This window comes from Lissotriton helveticus, chromosome 12, assembly GCF_964261635.1.
Source record: "Lissotriton helveticus chromosome 12, aLisHel1.1, whole genome shotgun sequence".
In the NCBI taxonomy this organism is placed as follows: domain Eukaryota; kingdom Metazoa; phylum Chordata; class Amphibia; order Caudata; family Salamandridae; genus Lissotriton; species Lissotriton helveticus.
Window position 1 is genome coordinate 679,685,862 of NC_136073.1, and position 25,216 is coordinate 679,711,077.

General features: G+C 49.4%; 1 protein-coding gene across 1 annotated transcript in view; it reads left to right on the forward strand.

The window, feature by feature from the left end:
* GLG1 (golgi glycoprotein 1) overlaps positions 1–25,216 on the forward strand; it is a 694,561-nt gene that overhangs the window by 611,937 nt on the left and 57,408 nt on the right. Inside the window, exons 23-24 of the mRNA XM_078669216.1 lie at positions 11,434–11,541; positions 12,105–12,225. Of these exons, the coding sequence (XP_078525342.1) occupies positions 11,434–11,541; positions 12,105–12,225 (229 nt within the window). The remainder of the gene's footprint in view (positions 1–11,433; positions 11,542–12,104; positions 12,226–25,216) is intronic.

Below are 25,216 nucleotides of genomic sequence, written 5' to 3' on the forward strand. Positions count from 1 at the left end.
ATTGGGTCAGCGGCAGATCCCTCTCCCTTCCCCAACCGGAGCACGTAGTTGTGACGGACGGGTCCCTCCAGGGCTGGGGAGGCCACATGGGAGAGGCGGAGATCAGCGGCCTCTGGTCTCCGCCGGAGTCCCGGCTCGATATCAACCTTTTGGAGCTGCAGGCGATTCGTCTAGCACTGAAGGCATTCCTCCCCTCTGTTTGGGGGAGTGTAGTGCAGGTGTTCACAGACAACACCACCGCCATGTGGTACTGCAACAAACAGGGCGGGGTGGGGTCGTGGACCCTTTGCCAGGAGGCTCTGCGCCTCTGGCAGTGGCTGGAACATCAGGACGTGACCCTGGTGGTTCAACACCTGGCAGGTTCTCTGAACGCCAGGGCGGACGAACTCAGCCGTCGGTGCATGATGGATCACGAATGGCGTCTGAACTCGGATGTGGCGCAAGGCCTCTTTCAGCAGTGGGAAGAGCCTTGGTTAGATCTATTTGCCACCGAAGAGAACGCGCAATGTCATCAGTTCTGCGCGTTGGAATTTCCAAGGCGGCACTCGCTCGGAGACGCTTTTCGTCGCGAGTGGAGTTGCGGGCTATTGTACGCCTTTCCGCCTATACCACTTCTGCCCAGAGTGCTGAAAAAGATCAAGCGCGACCGGGCCCAAGTTATCCTTGTGGCTCCGGACCGGGCACGAAGGTACTGGTATACAGAGCTACTCAGTATGTCAGTCGATCCCCTGGTTCGTCTGCTTCTTCAGGAGGACCTTCTGTCGCAGCAGCAGGGGACGGTCCTCCACCCGAACCTGTCCAGTCTCCACCTCCATGCTTGGAGATTGAGCGGCGACAGTTGAGGCCATTTCACTTGCCTCCTGAAGTCTGTAATGTCATTCTGGCAGCCAGGCGTCCCTCCACAAAGTCGGTATACGCCTGCAGGTGGAACAAATTTGCGGCATGGTGCACAGTAAAGGCCGTGGATCCTCTTGCTGCCCCTCTTTCTGAGGTTCTTCTCTTCCTCCTTTCTCTTGCCCAGCAGGGCTCTGCTCTGGGCACTATCAAGGGCTACCTTTCTGCCCTCTCAGCCTTCCTAAGGCTGCCTGATCAACCTTCTTTGTTCAAGTCCCCTATTGTAACTCGTTTTCTAAAGGGCATCACACACGTTCCCTCCTGTTCCGTTTGTGATGCCTCAGTGGGACTTGAACCTGGTTCTTACATTTCTGATGTGCGCTCCCTTTGAGCCACTTCACAACTGTCCTCTGTCTTATTACTTTGAAGACTGCTTTTCCGGTTGCCATCACCTCTGCCAGGAGAGTGAGTGAGCTCCAGGCTCTTTCATGTACACCCCCTTTCCTTTCTGTCCATCCGGACAAGGTTGTGTTGCATACTAAGCCATCTTTCCTGCCCAAGGTTGTCACGGCCTTCCATATCGGGCAGTCTATCACCTTGCCAACCTTCTTTTTTTTTTTTATTTTATTTTTTTTATTTATTTTTTTTTATTTTTATTTTTTTTTATTCCACCGTAGGGACAAGACATCAGCACAGAAATAAACAATATGTTCGAGGCATGTGGGCTGCTAAATTCATATCTTTAGCATAGATCGCCGCCTAGTGTTGGGTCCGGATGATTGCACATTGTTGTCCTGGAAGAGTCTTCGAAGTATCACGAGATAGGTGGCTCCTCCCCTGGACTACAGTGCACATGGGCATCGACTCCATCCCCAGATTGTTTTTTTCCGCCATTGGGTTCGGATGTGATTTCGACGACTCCTTGTCGGAATCGAAAAAGAAAAAAAAAACTTCCTACTTAAGGCCAAAAGGCCTTCGTTCCCTGCGTCGGTATTGTTAGCGTGCGGTCTCGAGCATCATCCCACTCTTCGAGTCGGATTTCTGCGGAGTCAAGTAACTCTTCGGACATCGAGGCCCTCTCGTCGCAGCAAGACCCCGACGACCTTAACATGGAGCGGAGCCCGTTCAAGTTCTGCCCCGTCTGTGGATCTAAATATCCACATATCGATGTGCATCCAGTCTGTAACAAATGCCTCTCGCCAGACCACAACGAGGACAACTGCATGGCCTGCTCGAAGTTCAGGTCAAAGAAAACGCTCAAGCTTCGGCGCGCCTCGAGGCACGGCGAGCGGCTCCGGCACCCGACGACATATTCGACGACCCCGCAGAAGAAGGCCGAAGCCATCATCTTCAGATTTCACCCCCATCGACGGAGGTTGAGGCCGATCCCGAGGAACAAGTCGAGGAACAAAGCCAAGACAGTGAATATGTCGAGGAGGTAGGGGACGACGAAGAAGTCTATGGGGCCGCGGAAGATAGCTCAGAGGAGGAGCTATGCCCCGAAAGTTACATGATTCAGGCTCAGGTCACGGGATCGCCACTAGGCCTTACCCACGACCCTGCACCGCTATCCCCGGCCCCGCCTTCTGGCCCGGACACAACAGCGGAGACGCCATTGCGCGTATCGAAACCGAAACCTTCGGATTCGACAGCACCTAAGATGGCCGACGTCCCATCAAATACGAAACCGAACTGACGAAGCCTGCTACCTCATCGACTCCGTCGCCCTCCGGCCCTCCGAAGTCGAAGAAGGCTGTCGAGTCGACAGCGCCGCAGAAGGTGCCCAAGGACCCGTCCTCGAAGAAGGTCGTCCATCAGGTGTCGGTCACGGTTGCGCTGGTTAAATCCACTAAAGCCGTCGAAACAAAGTCTGCTCAAGACATCGACCCGAAGTCCGGAGGCACTACGCATCGGCACAAAGACACCAAATCTACAACAACGGCGCCGGCGACTAAGCCTGTAACGGAGGCAAGGACCGTCGCACCTGAAGATGCATCGGCGGCCACCGCTTCAACGCCGAAGGCCTCCGATGGTACCGGACATATGGCGTCGGTTACCACACCATCGCCTTCCTTCGCAAAGCAAGTCGCTGACTCCCTCAAACGTATTCAGGAGAAGTCTTCGTCGTCGACGACCCACACGCCGTCGGCTCCGAAACCAGTGGACGTGCCTGCGAAGCCTTCGAGCAAGCTTCTCTACACCCTGCTGCCGAAGGTGGCACCGAAGGCGTTTGCACCCAAATCGGTGCCAAAGATCACGGAAACGTCGGAACCTTCGACGCAAAGTGGCCGGTCGGATCGACATCCAGCCTCAGAAGAAGAATCTGAGCGTTACATTGATGCCGAAACAGGGAAATTAACTCTCTATAAAAGAAAGATCACTTCCCAACCACTACAATCATATGTCATTCCTCTAAAAAAGAAAAGGCCACTACAGGACATTCCTGCACTTGTGGAACCTATTCAGCCTCCACCAAGGAGGAGTCCATCACCTTCTCCAAACCAGTCAGGGGGAGAGGAGGATGACCAAAATGACCAGTACAATTTCCCGGACAATGATGACCCTGATGTCCATCAGGACTCATATGACGACACTGGTGACCAGGGAGGCCATCAGGTGGTACAGGACCCACAGGTTTTTGGTGCACGTACATCCCCAACTGAGGATTCAGCGGCATTCAATGCCTTAATAGAGCGGGCAGCTGCAAATCATAATGTGGACATGCATGCTGACCCAGTGGAAGAAGATTTCTTGTTTGACACTTTTTCTGTCTCAGAAAGAACAGTTAAAACCTTTCCTATGCTAAAAGGTGTCCTTAAGCATGCCCCAGAGATCTTTAAAGAACCTACCAGGGCGAGAGTGGTGAACCCACGTATCGAAAAGAAATACAGGCCGGCACCTGGGGACCCTGCATATATTCGGGGACAGTTGCCTCTGGACTCTCTGGTCGTCGCCAATGCCCGCAAAAGGGCGAACTCCCAGACAACGGGTGAAGCTCCTCCCCCAGACAAGGAGTCGAAAGTGCTTGAGGCAGGGGGCAAAAGGGTGGCTGCGCAGGCTGCCAATATCTGGCGTATATCAAACACTCCGGCACTATTGGCGCGTTATGATAGGGCGCATTACGACACCCTAGAACAGCACCTTCAACACCTACCCGACCAGTTTAAGGAGGGAGCAGAAATGCTCATACAAGAGGGAAAGCTCATTTCCAACGCAGCAATAAAGTGTGCACTTGATGTGGCAGATACAGCGGCTAGGGCGATTAACACTAGCGTCATGTTAAGGCGCCAAGCATGGCTTCGCATATCAGGCTTTAAGCCTGACATTCAAACAACAATACTCAACCAGCCCGTTAATGCTGACAGGCTGTTTGGCCCAGATGTGAACACCACCCTCGAGAAAATTAAAAAGGACCATGAGACCGCTAAGTCCATGGGGGCGCTTCAGTCTCAACAGTTCAGGGGGAGCACTTTTCGTCGCTCAGGTGCACGCGGTGTTACCAGAGGACACTTGGGTCAACAAACACAGTTCACGAAAGGTGGCGCACAATCCTTGTACCCCAAACAGAATAGAGGGGGTTACAGAGGTAATAGTTCCAAGGGCAGAGGCAGAGGGAACAACAACTCCCGTTCCTCTGCCGCCAACAAACAGTGACTCTCTGTCACTGCCCCCCGACCATCCAACACCTGTCGGGGGGAGACTCCAGCAGTTCCTGCCAGTCTGGACGTCCATCACCACAGACAGGTGGGTAAGACAGCTTATCCAGTACGGTTATTGTCTGGAGTTAACCTCCACTCCACCCAACATTCCCCCAAGGCAACGTCCTATGTCGGCAGAGCACTTGCACTTATTGCAGCAAGAAGTAGTGGTGATGCTGCAAAAAGGCGCAATCGAGCTCGTACCAGTGGAGGAGGAAGGCACAGGGGTCTATTCCCTGTACTTCCTTATCCCAAAGAAGGACGGATCCCTCAGGCCCATTCTGGATCTACGCCCCCTCAACCTGTATATACTGTCAGAACATTTTCACATGCTTACACTGCACCAAATTCTTCCCCTGCTAAACCAAGGGGACTTCCTAGCAACCTTGGACCTCAAGGATGCTTATTTCCACATACCACTCCACCCATCCCACAGAAAATACCTCAGGTTCACAATAACAGGCATTATCAGTTCAAAGTCCTACCCTTCGGAGTAACCACTGCCCCCAGAGTGTTTACAAAGTGTCTGGCGACAGTTGCGGCGCACCTCAGGAGACAGAACATACATGTCTACCCTTACCTAGACGACTGGCTCGTTCAGGCAAAGTCAGAACGGAAGTGCGCCGCGGACATGTCCCACACCATTCACCTTCTTCACAGTCTGGGGTTCTCACTAAACTACCCAAAGTCGCACCTTCAGCCAGCACACGTGCGGCAGTATCTGGGCGCTACAATAAATACCCTGACTGCTATGGCTCAGCCAAACCCGGTCAGGATCGACAACATTCAGTCGCTGATCCAAAGGTTCAGACCGCAACTCTCACTACCAGCGAGAGTGTTCATGCAGTTGATAGGCATGATGGCCTCCTGCATCTTCATAGTCCCACACGCACGGTTGCATATGCGTCCGCTCCAGGAATGCTTAGCAAATCAGTGGACACAAGCTCAGGGACAACTGACAGACCTAGTGTTGGTGACCGGTCGGGCATACAACTCTCTGCATTGGTGGAATCCACACAACCTTTGCAAGGGACAACCGTTCCAAGAGCCTGTGCCTCAGATTATCCTGACTACGGACGCATCTCTCCAAGGGTGGGGAGCCCATGTGCTCCACTACACGGTGGAGGGACTGTGGACGACTCAACAACGGACATTGCACATCAACTACCTGGAATTGATGGCAATCTTCATGGCGCTAAAGTCCTTCAAAGTACATCTGTGCAACAAGGTCGTGTTGATCCGGACGGACAACATGACAGCCATGTACTACATACAGAAGCAGGGAGGTACTCACTCGCCACAGCTGTCTCATCTGGCTCGGAGCATGTGGAAGTGGGCCATTCAGAGGAACATTTTCCTCATGGCGGAACACCTCCCGGGCAAGGACAATCAGATGGCGGATCTGCTCAGCAGATACAGCCATCAGATGCACGAGTGGGAGATACATCCATCTGTACTCCGCCCGTACTTCCAGCAGTGGGGTCATCCAGAGATAGACCTGTTTGCCACAAGGGAAAACGCAAAATGCCAACACTTTGCTGCCAGGTTCCCTCACCCACAATCGCAGGGCAATGCGATATGGATGAACTGGTCAGGCAAATTTGCGTACGCTTTTCCCCCAGCACCTCTCATACCGCTGGTGGCAAGAAAGCTAAGGCAACACTCGATGACGCTCATCCTGGTTGCTCCAACGTGGGCTCGCCAACCATGGTACACCACGTTTCTAGAACTCTCCGTGGTACCGCATCAAAGGTTGCATCTCACTCCAAGGCTCTTGACGCAGAACCATGGCGACATTCAGCATCCAGATCCGCAACAGCTCAATCTGGCGATCTGGCTCCTGAGGTCCTAGAGTTTGGCTACCTCAACCTGCCCCCTGAATGCATGGACATCATCAGAGAGGCAAGGAAGCCCACTACCAGAGCTTGCTATGCAGCAAAATGGAAGCGTTTTGTCATTTACTGTACAGAACATCACATTGACCCGCTAGATGCTTCAATCCCTAACATTATCTGCTATTTGTTACATCTTTACAAATGCAATCTAGCGTACGCTTCCATTCGGATACACTTATCCGCCATAGCGGCTTATCTTCAAAACAGGCAGCATCTCTCTGTTTTCAGGGTGCCTGCCATTAAAGCCTTCCTAGAGGGACTGAAACGAGTCATTCCTCCAAGAACACCGCCAGCTCCAGTGTGGAACCTCAATGTGGTCCTCACTAGGCTGATGGGCCCACCTTTTGAGCCACTGCACTCCTGCGAAATTCAGTTTCTAACATGGAAAGTGGCTTTTCTCATTGCTATTACATCGCTCAGACGTGTTAGTGAGCTGCAAGCGCTCAAGATTCAGGAGCCATTCATACAAATTCATTCAAACAGGGTAGTCCTGCGTACTAACCCCAAATTCCTTCCAAAAGTGGTGTCACAGTTTCATATCAACCAAACTATTGACCTGCCCGCATTCTTTCAAAACCCACAAACAGTGGCGGAAAGAATGCTCCATACATTAGACGTTCGAAGGGCGTTGATGTACTACATTGATAGAACACAACCCTTTAGGAAAACACAACAACTTTTTGTTGCCTTCTCTGCACAGCACAAAGGCAACCCTATCTCCAAAGCAGGAATAGCCAGATGGATTGTTAAGTGCATTCAAATCTGTTATCAAAAAGCTAAACGTACTTTAACAATACCCCCAAGGGCGCACTCCACACGCAAGATGGGGGCCTCCATGGCTTTCCTGGGAAACATTCCTTTGGAAGACATTTGTAGAGCAGCCACGTGGACTACACCGCACACGTTTACCAAACACTACTGTGTCGATGTACATTCCAAGCAGCAAGCAGCTGTAGGACAGGCTGTTCTCAAGACACTCTTTCAGACTTCTGCAGCTGGCACGGGCAACCGCCGTTAATGGAGGGACTGCTATGTATTCTATGCTAAAGATATGAATTTAGCAGCCCACATGCCTCGAACTGAATATGCTACTTACCAGTATGCATCTGTTCTTGGCATGTAGGGCTGCTAACATTCATATCGCCCACCCTCCTCCCCGGTGCCCGTAGCGGCTGCAGATACTCTCTTGCATTCAATCATTTGCATGGACATCCTTTACACTATTTAACTCCATCTCTGCCACAATGGCTAAAAACAATCTGGGGATGGAGTCGATGCCCATGCGCACTGTAGTCCAGGGGAGGAGCCACCTATCTCGTGATACTTCGAAGACTCTTCCAGGACAACAATGTGCAATCATCCGGACCCAACACTAGGCGGCGATCTATGCTAAAGATATGAATGTTAGCAACCCTACATGCCAAGAACAGATGCATACTGGTAAGTAGCATATTCATTACATAGCTTGAGCGTCAGAAAAATCGAACTTGAAATACCACACTGTAAATTAAAATGATTAGCATTTCACATCTCCAAATGTTCTTGAATTGCACCCCAAATTAATATTCCCAATTGGCGTTTCCTGGCCCCCTTCAAGGCATACTGACTCCATTCCAATTCAAAAAGATTATACAACTTCGATCGCCAAAATTCAAAAGCGGGGGGTTCTTCTTGCAGCCAATCAGATGCAATACAAAGACGGGCAGCGGTCATAGCAACAAATAACAAATATCTAAATTTAAATAAAGCAGTGCCCTTCTTCACATTTTCACCCATGCCTAGGAGCATCAAAGCTGGAGAAATCTTGACAGTGGTATGTGTAACCATAGAAAGAAAATTTTCCATATGAATCCAGAATTAGCGTAATTTGCTGCAGCTAAAAAAAATATGAATACTGTCTGCATTGTCAGATTTGCATCGGAAGCATTTCCCGTCATATTGTGAACCCCACTTCATCATACGCTCTGGTGTATAATATAAACAGAAAACAGTCTTAAAAAGTTAAGCCTTCAAATTAGCCGAGAGGAAAGCTTCCTTAGACCTAATTAAAACATCTTCTATTAATAGAGAATTGATTCTGCCAATACAGGTTAAACTTCTGCAAATCGTCAAGTCTGTGTTCCATTAATAAATTATACAGCAGTCCTATTTTCTCCCCTTTACGAATTGCCTCTACTACGGGGCTTATTCCGACAACCATGGGTCTTCTATTGATGTAGTCTCTTAATTGAAGATATTTAAAAAAAGATGATTTAGTAAAATAATATTTAAGAGTCAAACTCTTGTAAGTGGCAAGTGTCATCTAATTCAAACAAATCCCCAATTTCGCGATATCCCACAATGTGTCCACTCTAGAGCAACCCGATCCTGGAACACAAAGGGTAATATTTTCTCTGCATTAAAGGGCGTATAATATGACACTTTCCCTATATTAATCAATCTAGCCACCTTTCGCCATACTGTGAAAGCTCATCCCATCACTTTGTACCGTGTTCTCTTGTAGTAATTCCCCTCTAGCTCTTTGAATAAGCTACGCTTGGCATGAATTCCTAGCAATAAATAATATATTGAGGGCGCTTCTGCCACCTCCACTACCGGCTCCCCTGTTAATAACAATCGCAATCTCTGTAAAAAACAAGCATAAAAATATAACAAAAAATCAGAAATCGCCCGACCACCTCTCTCAACCGAGAGAGTCATCAGTTTCATCGCCCTCCGAGGTTTCCCAGGTGACCATAAAAATCTTGCGCAGATGGACTGTAGCTGTTGTATATATTTAGAGGGAATCGCCAATGGAATAGCTCTAAAAACGTAAAGAGCTTTCGGCAAGATACTCATCTTGATAATATTCCCTCTTCCTATGAGTGTTAATTGCAATCGTCCCCACCTTTCTAACGACTGCTGAATGTGCCGAAATGTACTATTCCAATTGGCTTCCACTATGTCAGTCATAGAGGCTTTAATTATAATGCCTAGATATATTACTTCGGATACAACTCTGGGGTCATTAAAATGCATATTTTCCCGTACATAGCACTTGAGTCTTACCAGAATTTAATTTATAGCCTGATGATGAACCAAATTTTAGGGCCAACCGCTCAATTTCCATTAGTGTTTCAAGCGGATTAACAGTCATAACCGCCACGTCGTCCGCATATGTGAATACCGCGTGTGGGATATTTTGCACTATAAAAGGCTTAATTAAAGGGCTATGAGATATGCTATTTAATAACGGATTGATAAATAAGGCAAATAGTAATGGGGAGCAAGGGCAACCTTGCCTTGTACCTCTTGTGATATTAATCACTGCTGATTTAATCCCCATAGCAGCAATTCTTGCATTAGGAGCTATATATAGCGCCTGCACTGCTGTCATGAACTTCTCCCCAAAGCCTGATTTTCTCATTACCTCCCATAAATAATGCCATTCAACACGGTCAAACGCTTTCTCAGCGTCTAGTAATATCAAAGATAGTGGGCGTTTTTCAGCCGGGCCACATCCATGAGAGTAATGACTTTATTTATGTGTGTCACTGTGCTGTGTTTAGGGATGAATCCATGTTGATTTGGAGAGACCAGTGGAGTTATGACTTTTGAAATTCGATGCCCACCTTCTTTTCGCCACCGCATCCCTCTAAAGAGGAAGAGCGGCTCCACCGTCTGGACCCAAAACGTGCGCTTTCATTCTACTTGGATCGCACACGCCAGTTCTGGGTGGATGACCAACTCTTTGTTGGTTACGTGGGCGCTAAGAAGGGAAAAGCGGTGCACAAGCGGACCATATCTCGGCGGATCATCTTGTGTATCCAGGCATGTTACTCCTTGGCTAAAAAGGAGCCCCCTGTTGGATTGCGGGCTCATTCCACCCGGGCCATGGCGACTACAACTGCCCTGGGCCGGGGAGTGCCCTTGCAGGACATTTGCCAGGCGGCTACGTGGGCCTCGCTGCACACGTTTGCAAGACACTACTGCCTGGACAGTCAAGTCCGGAGGGATGGCTTCTTTGGCCGTTCCGTCCTCCAGGACTTTCTGGTGTGATTATTGGTTCGCAGACCCACCACCGGGGTTGGTATTGCTGGGGTATCTATTCTAAGGTAAGGAATCTATCACTAACGTGTGTCTCTTTCAGATGCACAAGTTACTACTTGTGTAACGATATATCTGTAAGAGACATTAGTTAGTGATAGATTCCTTACCGACCCACCCATCCTCCCCATTCTGCGAACCGATATCTAGGGTTACGGTCATCCCCTTTCGGGCCCTAGTTTCAATGGCACCTGTTTGGTTTTTAACATGGCTCAGCGCTTCTGGCGCGTAAAAGCTGTGTCTAAGAACTGACGTCCGCACGCGGAGGCGGCGTCTAAGTATTCCGACGACGTCATCATGACGCCGACGACGGACGCGGAGCCGCAGACGACGCCTACCGACTCGCAAGGGTACTGCTACGCAAAAATTTCCGGATCCAGTCTGACGCCTGGGGATATTCTAAGGTAAGGAATCTATCACTAACTAATGTCTCTTACAGATATATCGTTACACAAGTAGTAACTTGTGCATCATGACCCTTTACAAAGGTAAAAATGCAGAATCGTTTAGTATTCTAAAGCATTGGGTTGTTCAAGTTTTTATTTCTAATTTAGTTTTCAATAGAGTAAATTAATGACTTGGACATATGCTTAAGTTTCTCTTTTGGCACATACAAGTGGGGAGGATGCTAACTTATCCTACACAGTGGATGGATGGCACAGGATTTGACTTCATTACAAAGTTATTTATAAACTCTTATTTATTTTAGAGGCAGTGTCACCCTCTACTTTGAAACAAATCTGTGTTGTAGATATCATTCCACATCCGCAGTCAACCGAATTTTGTTTGCTCTGCAAAAAATTGTCAACCGCATCAAGGCTAAACCTCACATCATGTAGGGTGCATTGTTTCGTAATTTAATTCTGTTCATCTTCCTTCTTACAGGAACATGATCACCATTGATGATTTTGTTTTTATAGATTACTAAACTTTGCTATGAAGAGGCTGCAGCACAAGAGCAGACTGGTCAGGTGGAGGAGTGTCTTAAAATGAACCTACTAAAAGTTAAAACGGAGCTTTGTAGAAAGGTACCATTTGTTATGTCATGTTAAATTTGACAGTTTCACTTAACATTTATAGTACATAATGTCATCCGTAGTAATACATTTGGAAGAGCAGACTAGTCTCCCTACGTTTGTACAGAGTATTTTGTTCAGAAGCATTCCTTGAGAGAGAAAAACACTTTGAAATGTAATGTTTGTCCTAGTTTCAGTGCCCACTGCCTCCAGATTGTAGAAAGCCATGGCATGTATCCCTTACTGTGGCAAAAAAAATTCTGTCAGTCATAATGGTTGCATGTCTGGCCTATCTAAAGTATGATCTGTGGTGTATCATAGATTATGAGCGGTAATGCCAGGTGGGTCTGCATTCTCAAATTTGTTTAGACCACTTTGGAAATTCAATCCCTCATCCTTCAGTAACTTTGAATTATTTAAATGTCTGCAGATCATTTTTGTTTAAATATGGATATTCCTCAACTCTATTATCCCAAATTGTTTTGACAGTGTAAGATCAATGCTTTCCTGTGGTTCGCTTGACTTCCAGTTGTCTTTATTTTTGACACTGCTGTTACTTTGCTCCTTCCTTACAGGAAGTGCTAAATATGCTGAAGGAGAGCAAGGCGGATATCTTTGTGGACCCTGTTCTTCACACTGCTTGTGCTCTCGATATCAAGCATCATTGTGCTGCTATTCCCCCAGGAAGGGGGCGCCGTAAGTATAATTGTTTTGATATGCCAGTTATAGTTTTGAGTTTGAACAGTCCTTAAAAATGGGGAAACAATGTTGCACTTTAACGACTGGGTACCCTGCCAGCTAGAGGCAAAACAATCTGAAAGAGACAGTTGTAGATTCCTTACCTTAGCATTTCCCCCGGCGTAAGACTGGATCTGAAGATTTTTCTTTTGCAGTACCCCTGCGCATTGGTATGTGGCATCAGTCGACTCCACGTCCGGCGTCTTGGTCGCTTGGATGCCATCACGGTTCCTACTTAGATGCCGTCCCTGCGCGCTGACATCAGTTCTTTATTTTTCCACGCTATTTTAGTGGAGACCCGGAGAGCGTATCCTCTTAGTCACTTTTTGGCTAGTCTTTTGGCAACTTTTTTCTACTTCTTTATTCGAGTCTAGGACTCCTGGTGCAAGAGGGATGTCCCAACGTTGGACCGGTTTCAAGCCATGTGGTTCCTGTCACAAGATGATGTTGGTGACAGACCCTCACCTTGTGTACTTATGGTATCTGGAGCACGACCACGACCCGAAGTTGTGCTCCTACTGCCGGGCCATGCACCCAAAGACTTTGCGGAAGCCGTCCCAAAAATTGTCGGAGGCCCTGTGGTTGGATCTGCGTCGTTTCCTGTCTCGTTCGATAGGAAGGTCTCAAGACCATTCGTGAAGCTCACTCCTCGTCACACTCCAAGTCGGTGAGGTCATTGGTTAAGTCCAAACACAAGATAAAGGCAAAGAAGTGCAAGCCCTCTTCACCTTCTCCCTGTTAGTCGGCTGATGCGATGCGGGAATAAGAGCATTGTCGCTCAAAGGCTCTGTCTGCGGTGCCTGCTTAAGTAACTACTCCGCTCCTCTCAGCTTTTGCATGAGCCAGAGCATCCCCTGCTCAACTTCAACAGTGCTACGTGGCCTTACACCTCATTTTTGAGCAGTCCGCCTCTGCCGGTTCACCTTCGGGCCCCATGGGGTGAGACGGGGGTCCTGGGCCTTCGATGCCGGTGGCCCTGGCACTGGTGGACCCCCGCTAATCCAGGCCTGGATCTGGATCACTTCTCCAGACACTTGCTTGCTTTCTCCCCCTACTGTGGCTACGGAGAAGGGAGCGTCCTTTGCTGTGGGAGTGAGAAGGGAAGCCGAGGTCCTGGGCCTTGAGCTTCCTTCGGTGGCAGTCATAACTAACCTCTTGACCGGTGCTTAAGCCTGCGGCTTCCTTGTCTGAACCCCTATTGCAGTTCAATGAGGCTTTCACCGTCATCCTCCTGGGCACTTGGTCCAATCCCAGCACAGGGGCTTCTGTGGAGAGGACGATTGCCCGCTGCCACTGCCCAGCCCCGGGCAGCCCAGTGTTCCTGACCCAACATCCTTCTCCCGAGACCTTGGTGGTCCAAGCCTTTTCTTCAAAAGCTGCATTCCCTTCTGCCCCTCCAGTCTGCTTTTCATCTCTTTTGTGGCTACGGAAGTGGCGCCCAACCACGTCCGGCCCAGTCTAGCCACCAGTTCATTGCAAGCTGCCCAGCCGCTGCGTGGCCGCGGATGTGGGACCCAGCGACCCTGCGGGTCTAGGCGCCAGCGGGTGGGCCAGTCCACCCTTTCCTCCCTACCGCAGTCTCCAAGCCTTATTAGTCCAACTATTCAGGCCCATCAACGGCCAGTTGGATACAGGATTCGGCATTATCTCCTCCATGGACAATCCATCACCTCGGACAGGTGGGTTTTGCAAATCGTCCGAAGGGGCTACTACCTCCCCTTCGCGACTACCCCTCCCTCCATGCCACTGTCTTTCGATTGCCTGTCGGGGGATCATTTGGCACTTCTCCGCCAGGAATTCTCAGCTGTCTTGGCCAAGGGAGCTATAGAGAGGGCCCCTGTGCCAGAAGTAGGTTGTGGTTGCTACTCCTGCTACGTTCTGGTGCAAAGGAGGACAAAGGCCTGCGTCCTATTCTAGACCTCCGGGCCCTCAATCGCTTCCTCCTAAAGGAGAAGTTCAAAATGCTCACGTTGGCTCAGGTCCTGTCTGCCCTCGATCCCGTAGACTGGATGGTGGCGTTGGACTTGCAGGACGCCTATTTCTATATTCCGTCTTGCCAGCCCACAGATAATATCAACGGTTTATGGTGGGCCACAAGCACTTTCAGTTCACCGGGCTCCCTTTGGCCTTACCAGTGCCCCTTGGGTGTTAACAAAAGTGATGGCGGTGGTCGAAGCTCATATGCGCAGATCAGGGGTTCCAGTCTTCCCCTATCCCGACGACTGGCTGTTGAAGGTGGGCTCCTCCCAGGCTGTGGTCTCCCATCTCCAGACAACGGCTGATCTCCTGCATTCTCTGGGGTTCACTATAAGCGTGCCTAAGTCACACCTAACTCCCGCTCAGATGCTTCCTTTCATCTAAGCTATTCTGGACACAGTGCAGTTTCTGGCCTATCCTCCCGAGCAGTGAGTCCGGGATATTCAGGCTATGATACTGATGTTTCAGCCTCTATCCCATATTTTGGTGAGAATGACTGAGGCTGCTGGGCCTCGTGGCCTCCTGCATCCTGCTGGTTGATCATGCCAGATGGAATATGCAGGCTCTGCAGTGGGACCTGAAGTTACAGTGGGTGCATCATCAGGGGAATCTTTCCAACTAGGTTCAGATCTCAGAGGGAATTGCAGTGGTGGCTAACCAAGCATGGGTCAGAGACAGAGCCCCCTCTCTTCCCCAACCAGATCTAGCAGTGGTGACGGATGGTTCACTCTTAGGTTGGGGCTGCAATCTGGGAGAGGTGGATATCAATGGACTCTGGTCTCCGGGGGAATCCCGAGGACTCAACATAAACAAGCTGGAGCTCCAAGCGATCAGATTGGCATTGAAGGACTTTCCACTCTCCGTCAAGGAAAGGCTGGTAAAAGTGTTCATGGACACCACCAACGCCATGTGGTACTGAAATAAACAGGCACGATGGGATCGTGATCCTCTATCAAGAGCCCCTGCATCTCTGGACATAGCTGGAACAGCATGACATATCTAGGTAGTTCCCTGAATGCCTGGGTGGACGAACTCAGCTGAAGATGCGTAGCGGATCCCAAATAACGTCTCTACACAGAGGTGGCCAAATGTCTTTTTCAGCAGTGGGGAGAGACCTGGATGGATCTGTTCGCCTCCGGCAAGAACGCGCAATGTCAAAATTTTTGCGCACTGTGGTTTCCAAGGCAGCTCTCGCTCGGAGAAGTATTTTTGTCTCAACTGGCGCTCGGGCCTCCTGTACACTTTCCGCTCATATCACTCCTGTCCAGAGTGCTCAAGAAGATCCGGAACGACCAGGTCCAAGTCATTCTTGTGGGCATGGAGAGTATGGTATCCTGAGCTTCTGAGCATCTTCATTTGCAGCAGCAAGGGAGGGTCCTCGACACGAACCTACCAGCTCTTCCCTTTCCTGCTTGGAAATTGAGCGACAGCAGTTGGTACCTTTCGACCTTCCTCCCGAAGTCTGTAATGTTGTTCTGCCAGCCAGGTGTCCCTCCACCATGACGGTTTATGCCTGCAGATGGAAAAAGTTTCTATCATATAGCTAGGCTTTCCTGTTTTCAGTTTCTATTTTTGGTAAATACTGGTGGTGTTTTTTCAGTGTTTTCCAGTGATTTCAGTACCTCAAAAAAACAGTGCTTTTCAGTGGTTACTCATTTTCGCGTCATAAGAAACAACTGAAAGTGTTTTACCGGTGTTTATGGAACGCTTTGCTTTTATTATTGCGTGCTTTCTACATTGATGCATGGTATATAGACAGTGTAGGTACAGTGTATATGAGGTCCAAATACAATCTTACAAGTCAAACTTTTTGTAGTACACCATACAATATTTCCTCAGTGAGTCTTTGGTCATTCGTGCTCTCTTTCCTTCCCATGTAAACTTTTATTTGTGAAAAGGCCCTCTTGACATTGGCACTTGAGACTGGCAACGCCAAAACAGCCAGTACACAATTTGCCAAATCTGGCCACTGACCTAGCTTTCCATGCCAATACTGGTGCACCTGAAGGTTGACATTCTCTTGGACAAGTTCTGCAACATATGCGTTGAACTGGGTGCATATGCCCTCAGAGTTATTGAAGCAGTCTCTGCTGTTGGGCCTTGTATTATAGTGGGTTATGAAGGGAGTAATGTGTATTTCTGTAACTGTGGTAGGCATTTTACATTTAGAAATGTGTTACCACCTAGTGATGGCATTTACAGTTTACACTCCTAAACATACAACTGCACTATGTAGGTTAATGTTGGGAAGGGGATGGTTTTGGGAACTGGAAAACACCAACTCAATGCCTCATCAGGGGTGGTAGGCGCTAAATAAATACAAAATATATATATACACAATTGCATATCGTCATGCCTGCCCTTCTCCCATCTGTGCTGGTGTCAGAGAACAACAAATGATGTAAATTATCCCTGTATTTAATGTGAAGGCGGTGTGGCAGGAGTAATTGCATGGGCTGATTCGCTAGTGAAAAGGAACTTCTCTCAAGGATTGGAGAAGGGTGTGTGAACAGGCTGTCTGGTTCGAGTTTGAGATTTAAGCTTTGTTGGAGCGACGTAGGTTACAGAATGTATGTGTCGCGAGCCAGCTGTTTTTACTGTTGATTTCCCTGGAAGCGCCACTTGCATTGAATACAGCAAGCACGCACACATGCGTCCTACCTGGCAAAAGACTCTGGAATCCAGGTGCCCACTCACATGGAGGGGATGTTTGGAACGAAACACACACTTGGGGCGCAGCATGTGATCATGGCCAAGCAGTACCCACACACCTTGCAAAGGAGCCTGCCCTCTACAGACACTGAGGGAAAACGGGCACCAAAGAAGGTTTGCAATATGGCACTGGAGAGCGTTGGAGTCGGGGTTACATTGTGTAATGCAACTGTTGCTCATGTAAAGCGCTCCCATACCTTCAAGTCGAATTTGTGCCATATAAAACGTTGGTACTGACACCCTATTGTGAGGTATTTACTAGACTTGGCTAACTACCTCTTAGTTCAAGTTTTCAATTAGAAATGGGAGCTAACTTGGTAACTCAGCACTTACTGCACCAAATTCTGCATGTAGCAGTATTTAACAGGTCATTTTCAAAATGATATTATCACAGACTATTAGATAATATTAAAACTAAATGTGCAGCATAATTTGCATTTTCTTGCCACATAAATAATTTATTCCACTCTGCCGGTTCAGTCATGTCTTGGTGCAAAATTACAGTGGCCCTGAGCGTAATAATTTGATATTACTTAGTATTACTCTTGGTTAAAGAATACTCCTAAGCAGCAATACCTTATAAAAGAGGAATAAGATAGAAAGAGTCTGCCTGTGTGTTGCAAATTTTAAATTTGTGACCTTCCTAGTAGTGACAACCTTTATACCACACCATTTTCAACTATTACAAGTAGCAACTGGTGAGCAGGTGGGCAAGGGCAGAGAGGCCAGCATGCGAGCAGAAAGGGCAATGCGTGCAGAGTGAACAGGAGCAGATGTTTTAAAATGATCGGCATTGCCCATTCTCGAAATGTGGCTAAGCCCGCAACACTCGTGTCCTACCTGCGATTCTTCCCAATTTATATTCAGGTGCACGTTTGGCCTTCTTACTGTGGCATCGCATCAGGTGAGTGAATCTGGTCGATTAACGACATTAATTTTATTATTGATAATCATCACAACCCAATCATCGTTACAATACTTGAAATGATACTAATAGTGCTTAAAGAATGAAAGGACACTCGCCTAAATAGCAGTAATTTTGTCGATCTCGAAATGGTGAAAAGCATAGTAGAAATATGTTAGATTTTGTATCTATCTAGGCAGAGGCGGAACTAAAGCCACATTTCGGGGGGGATGATATATGCAGAGTGGAGAAGCAGGGGCTCTAAGAGGGGGTGAAAAACAACAAAGCCTCGTTAGCAAGTGAATGGTCTTTTAAAGACCGGTGAAGTGCTCGGGTGTGGCTGCAAGAAAACGGACGCCAGACCACAGTAGCTCAAAAACAGTGTGTGTGTGTGTGTGTGTGTGTGTGTGTGTGTGTGTGTGTGTGTGTGTGTGTGCGCGCGCGTGCGCGTGTGCCTGGGCAGACACAAGCGACAGGGGAGCTGAAGTCCCGTGAGTCTGGGCTTTGCGCGCCTGCTTTAGACAAATTTCATGCACCTGTGTTCGAAATGGGGCACTGTTGCCTGGCAGTAACTGAAGTGACTGACTCTGTCACAACTCTGCCGGACTGTAGAGGCAGTGACCTGAATCACAACCACAACATGGTACGTCTTCCAGCGCCAGGGTGCTCTATCAGGGTGATAGTGCTCTTTACAAATTCTATTTCATTCATTCTTTCCAAGAGGGATGTATACGTTCATGGGTGTACACACATTCATTGTGCTTTCCATGCCCTGAACACACGTTGTCTGCCTACGTATGCCCTTCGCTCTGAGTACATTTAAGCACATGAAAGGCGTTATGTGAGCAAATCCTTTTAGAAGTGTAAGACCATCTTTTCTGAATGTAAGAAGAACTTTTGCAATAATAAAACAGCTACGCACACATGTATGCCAATCCTCATAGCAAAAATGCCTTTGAGCCTCTTGTCCGGTGAGTCCAGTACCCAAGGGAAGAGTATGATTTACTCCAGCAATAATATTCTCCCTTTACGAGGCAAACTACTCACCTCCTCTTTGGTGTGGGACACTACAGGTAACAAGGTCCGCACATAAAAATGCATGCATTGACTATCTGCGAAGAGGAGTGAAATCGACCGCTTCAATCGACAGCTTCACTCGATGGATCCAGGATTACAAGCTCTGGGCCGGGGTTTGTGCATAGCATGTTAAATTAATTTTAAAAATCACACTTCGGCCTGCAAATATTATTTCATGCTGAAATCTGACAGTTGTGCTAGCGAATTCGCTATGTCGGCAGTGTGCACCCAGAACTACATAGGAGGCTCATCCAGTCGCCAAGCTATCTTAATGGCCAAATATTCTGGGACTGCGTAGCCATAAGAATCGAACACGAACACGAAGATGGCGCCCCCAAACCCACAGTCTCTTGGAACAAGGCATTCTCCCTAAACCCGACTCCCCCTCAGTGTGGACACCCTAAATAGCAGCACAATGGCTTCAGATCTCACGGGGACTGACATAGTTGCACATGAATTAAAATAGGACTGGAAGCCTGGCCCCAACCGTGCCTAATTAAATGGGGAGTGACTCGTATTATTCCCTGCGGTTTGCTTCCAGTGCAATTCTGTTTAGTACTGCTTTGGCTCCCTCAAGTGGCCAAGTTGTGCAAATGTGAAAACTCTGTGATACTCAGTTTAAACCGGATCAGCTTATTTTCATCCGGTATGGTATTCTCGAGCACAATCGGGTTAAACCGAATTCCGGACAACCTACATATAGCACAGAAAAGTCTATTGACTCTCTTTCTGCCTCATTTTCCATATCTTACTTTTTATTTTTTCTCTTGTCCAGTAGGGCTCTGCTCCAGTCACTCTGAAAGCGTATCTTTCTGCCTCGTCTACTTTCTTGTGGCTGCCTGACCAAACCCCCTTATTTAAATCTTTCATTGTAAATAGATTTCTGAAAGTTCTTGTACCAATGTGTAAGAAAGTGGCTCTGTATATACTGGACCAGTAAGGTACAGTGTGCACAGAGTCCACAGTCCCCAGAGGTATGGCAGAGGCTAAAGTTGGATATAACCTTACTCTCTAGAGTGGTAGCTTGGTCGAGCAGTAAGGCAGTATCAGAGGACAGTGTAAAGCATTTGTTGTACACACTCAGTCAGCAAATGGTCTCACACACTCAAAAACTGAACTCTAGGCCAATTGTTGGTATAAAAATATATAGTAGTTTTATTTTAGAACCAACAATAGGTATCAAAATATACTTTCTCAGAATGAGTTACTTTAGTTGAATACTTTTCAAGTAAGCAATAGACTTTTGAATTCAATAGCTACAGTTGTTGGAATAGGCAACACAATTTCAAACACAATGTGACATTGAGCTCAGTGGGAATTTCTAGTTAAATGCAATTAATTACTTTATGGATTACTTTTCTAACCACAGGACTAGATCCTAGATTCAGTCCTGGGACATCTCCTGTAAACAGTTGAGTAAAAGCGTTTTGGTTACAGTGTGATTTTTAAGGAATATTATTGTATTTTAAAAGTTGACACTTGGAAACTTTTTCACATAGAATCACCAATGTTATCCTATTGGAGGAAATTCACTTAGCAGGTAAGTTAGGTTATCGTTACTTTTTCTTACTCCGTGCTGGGTCCAGCACTGGGACGTTTCCTGAAAACAGTTGAGAAAATGTGTTTTGGGTATTCAGCTGATTTTTAAGGAATATTTGCTGTTTTCAAAAGTCGAAACTTTTTGGGAGAAAGTGTCAATGTTATACTATGAGAAAAAATGAGTTATCGGTTTCAAGGTAAGTAATTGGTCTTTTGAGTTACGGTTCTGGGGTTAGACTCGGGGGTCTCCCAGGGTCAGTGATGCACTGTTGTTGCACCCTCAGCGGCACTCGGGCGGCCGGGTGCAGAGTGTTGAGGCCCAATGTTATGCAATGGGGGATAGGGGGACTCCGGTTGGCGGCAGCTGGCAAGCAGGCCACAGGGTTTTGGGAGCAAAGCTCCTAGGGTTAAGCTCAGGGCACGTTGGAGACCAGGTTAGCACCAAAGGAGCACCCTCAGCGGTGCTAGGGCAGCCGGTTGCAGGGTGCTGTTTTGAGGTTGGGTGCCCTGTTGATTTCAATGGGAATTCTCCGGGACAAAGAAACACTGCAGGCTCTGGGATTAGTATCTTCCAGGAGTGACCACCACTTCGAGGGGTAAGTTGGGATGTAGACGCATGGTTAGGCACCGCTGAGTTGGGCACACAAGGCTGTGGGGTGTCTGGTGCAGGGGTGCATTTGGATGTCGGATTTTCTTACCCGCTCTGGTCGCGGTAGGGGGAGGCCCTCTGGATTGAGGCTGCAGGCGTCGTCTGGAGGCTTGAGGCAGGCCAGGGGTCGCCAGATCTCGGGTCAGGATTGCCGGGGCGACCTCCTCGTGGTGTTTGTTCAGTCAAACACAGGCCGGGCTCGGCAGGTGCAGAGTGCGCTGGATTTGCGGTTCCTGGTTGGCACCAGAAGCTGCAGTTCAAACCCATCCGGTGTTCACGGGAGAAAGCTTGGGAAGTGAATGCAGGCAGGTCCTCCGGGGTTTGGGAGGTTGCTGGCCACTGGACACGCCGGGATTTCGCTGGAGCGGGTTAGAGGGGAGACAGGCATGTAGGGCTGGGGTCAAGTCAGTGAGCATCATCCTCTTCTTAGCTCCGCACGGCTTCTCGTCCTTCCTCTTTACTTGTCGCTGCTGGATCTGAGGAAGGAAGGTTCAGGGTGCCCCTAAATACAAACTTTAGGGGTGTTACAGGTAGGTAAAGGGCAGGGACCAATGGGTCCCTTCCCTGGGGTGGGTACAACCCCTATTCTGCCACTATCCAGTGGGAGGGGGGCAGGAGCCTGTCCCTGGTTGGTTGGGTCCCCCATCCTCAAGATGGCGGGACTCGAAGTTGTGCTTCACCTCCCCACCTTAGGGGTGGAGTTGGCAGAGGTGGGCACACCTCTCTTCCTCACTTTGTTTTTCTCGCCGGGTCTCCCGCCCAAAGTGGGGGGTAGACCAATGGGAGCCAGTTGCTGAGTACAGCAAGTGGTCTGGAGAGGCTCACAAAGGCAGTATGCCTTTTTTTTATTTTTATTACAAGTCTGTTTTATTTTTAGAACAAAACCCCAGAAGGGGCACAAATACACAGCGTTAAGCCTACAACCTCTATCCGAAGCCGGCCGCGAAGAATGTGCAACAGAATTCGTTAAATCAGAGTAATGAACACAGCGCCGTGCCTACAACCCCGAGGGGCCGGCCGCGTGGCTAAGAAGAAGCTGATGAAGTTGTCCAGCGCTGGAATAGCCCCAATTACAGTTCAGAGGGGGATGATGAGAGAGCAACAAGCTCAGGAATTACTAACGACCCAACGGGGGTCCATGAGGCCATAAGAGAGCTACAGAAGAGAGAAAGAAGATGAAAGCGAAGAGGGAGGAAGCCAGAGACGGAAAATAGAAGGGTGAGCGCGCTAACAGGTGTGACGGGTAGGCCAGAGGCTGGGAAGCAGTGCTGAGCGGCAGGGGTCTGTCTCCGGAGCTCAGCTGGTATAGGAATCACCTACGGGAGCAACCTAGTAGGGTCTGTAGGGGCGATGGCATCCTCAAAAAGGTGCAGGGTCCTGAGTCTAGTGTGCATGTGTCGTGCATGCTCTATGGAGCACAGGTAACGCACCAGGGGCTTCCAAACTGTTTCGAAGCGGGTGGGGCGCATCTGGAGTCGCGCCGTTAGGAGCTCCATTGCCAGGACGTGCCACAGCCGCACAAACCAGGAAGCTATTGGAGGAGCGTCAGTCTTCTTCCAATACAAGGCTATGAGTTGCTTGGCCGCACCTAGCATCTGTAGTGTTACAATCCAGTCGCTACGGGTTAGGGCCTTAATATTTGATGGTCTAACACCCAGCAGGATCGTACCTATGGCTTCAGGCAAAGGGAATCCCAACACCCCCCTGATGTGGCTAAGGACCTCCTTCCAGAAGACAGTGAGGAGCGGGCATGCCCACCATATGTGCACAAAGTCCCCCGTCGCAGCCCGACATCTCCAGCACAGCGGCGAAGCATTGGGGAACATCTTGTGGAGTCGCAGGGCAGTGTAATACCATTGAGTTAAAAGTTTGTAGGCGTTCTCCCGTTGCGGGATGCTCCGATACACTTTAGGGATATCTCTCCACACCGCCTCCCACTGAGAAGGCGTAATATCCGCATCAACCGTCTTCTGCCATTGACGCTGATATGTATGAGTTTGAAGGCGTGTTGGGTGTTGTAGGATGTGGTAGATCTGGGAGACCAACCGTTTCAAGCCCCCTAGGGTGTGCGCCAAGCGTTTGAAGGGAGTGAAGGCGCGCGTAGCAGCCCCGTATACACTATCACCAGAGGCCCAGTGCCGCAATTGGACGTATTGTAGCCGCGCAGCATGCTGCAGGTGAAACTCCTCACAACAGTGGGCGAATGACTTAAAGGAACCCCCGTCAAACAGGTCACAAAGCACCCTACAGTCCCCCTGCACCCAGTTCTCAAAAGCCCGGGTGCGGTGGGCCGGCGGGAAGTGAGGGTTTGCCGCAATGGGGGTATGCGGGGACGGGAACGTTGCGAGACCCCTGGAGACAGCGACGGCGTCCCAAATGTCCAGCACCGTTTTCGTAGGCACTGCAAGGTACGCACTCCTGGAGCGGGCCGCCCGATGAAGCCATGGCAGATCCCAGATGGTGCGTCCCGTCACCGCCCTGTCCATGTGCAGCCATCCTGTCTCACTCTCACGTACTCCCCACTCTATTACAAATCGGAGGTGCGCAGCCCAGTAGTAGTGGACCAGGTGTGGACAGGCTAGCGCTCCCCCCCCCCCCCCCCCACACCTTCGCGTGGAGCCGCCCCAGATAAAGGATGTGAAGTCGCACTGCAAGCTCCATATGCAGTGCAGCGGAATGGGAGTGGGGAGGCATTGGAACACGTACAGAATTTTGGGGAGGATCGACATTTTGACTGCATGGAGGCGGCCTAACCAGGACAGCATCAGGGGTTTCCACCGTCGCAACTCCTCTAAAACCTCCTTCCGGCAAACTCGCCAATTAACAGAGCTCCAGTCTTCAAGGGAGGGGGTCAAGGTGAGACCCAGGTACTTAATGTGACGCTCGGCCCACTGATAGGGCACAACCTCCCTCAGGGCAGGGAGCTCGCCCGTCGGTATGGTAAGGTTCAGGGCCCAGGACTTGTCATGGTTAATCCTGAGACCGGAGGCCCTCTCAAAGAGGCAAAGCGCTCTATGGACTGCCGGCAGAGAGTCCCGCGGACGCGTGAGAGTAAGAATCAGGTCATCCGCGAATATCGCCACCTTGTTGTCCCGCCCTCCGTGCACTATCCCGTGTATGTCCGGATCTCGCCGTATGAGCTCCGTGAGGGGCTCCACTGCAAGAGCAAATAGAAGGGGTGAAAGGGTACACCCCTGTCTAGTGCCCCTGTGAATCGCTAGGGCCGGTGTCAGGTCCCCGTTAATCCGAAGTCGAGCGTGGGGCCCTATGTACGGAGCCATAATCCTAACAATCATCTTCGGACCCAGTCTGAGTTTGCGAAGCACCTCCCTAAGGAAGACCCAATCCACCCGATCGAACGCCTTCTCCGCGTCCAGGGAGAGAAGGCAGGCCGGTATTTTCCAATGTCGCACCTTCCCCACAAGGTGCGCAAGCCTGCGTACATTGTCTGCCCCCTGGCGATCGTGAATAAATCCAACCTGGTCGGGGTCCACAAGCCACTGCATGTACGGATCAAGGCGTTGGGCGAGAAGCTTAGTGTATATTTTGAGATCCGTATTAAGCAGGTCAATAGGGCGGTAGGATGCGCACAGCGTAGGGTCTTTTCCAGGTTTTGGTATTAGCGCAATCTCTGCCATGCCCATGTCGTGGGATGGACCCATCTCCACCGAGAATGAGTTGAACAGCCTGAGGAGATGGGGCCGAAGCTGGGCCTGAAACGTGCGATAGAAAGATAGCGGCAAGCCGTCCGGACCCGGCGTTTTCCCCAGAGGCAGGTCCTTAATCGCCATCGCAATCTCATCCTCGAGTTCCGTCGCGTCCCCAGCCGATAGCGTTGGCCCCTCATAGTCATCCAGGACGGCTGCCATTGCATCCATCGACACAGGATCGCTCCTGTACAAGGTTGTATAATAGTCCAGAAATTCAGTCTGCTTGGAGGACTCCGAGACCACCTTTGATCCATCCGGCAGCTGGACACTAGTGATGTGAGCCTTGGCAGCGCGTGCTCTCAGCCGTCCCGCCAACAGTCGACCCACCTTGTCGCCTCCCTCAAAGTACTTTTGCTTCAAGGCCAACAGGGCACCTTCCGC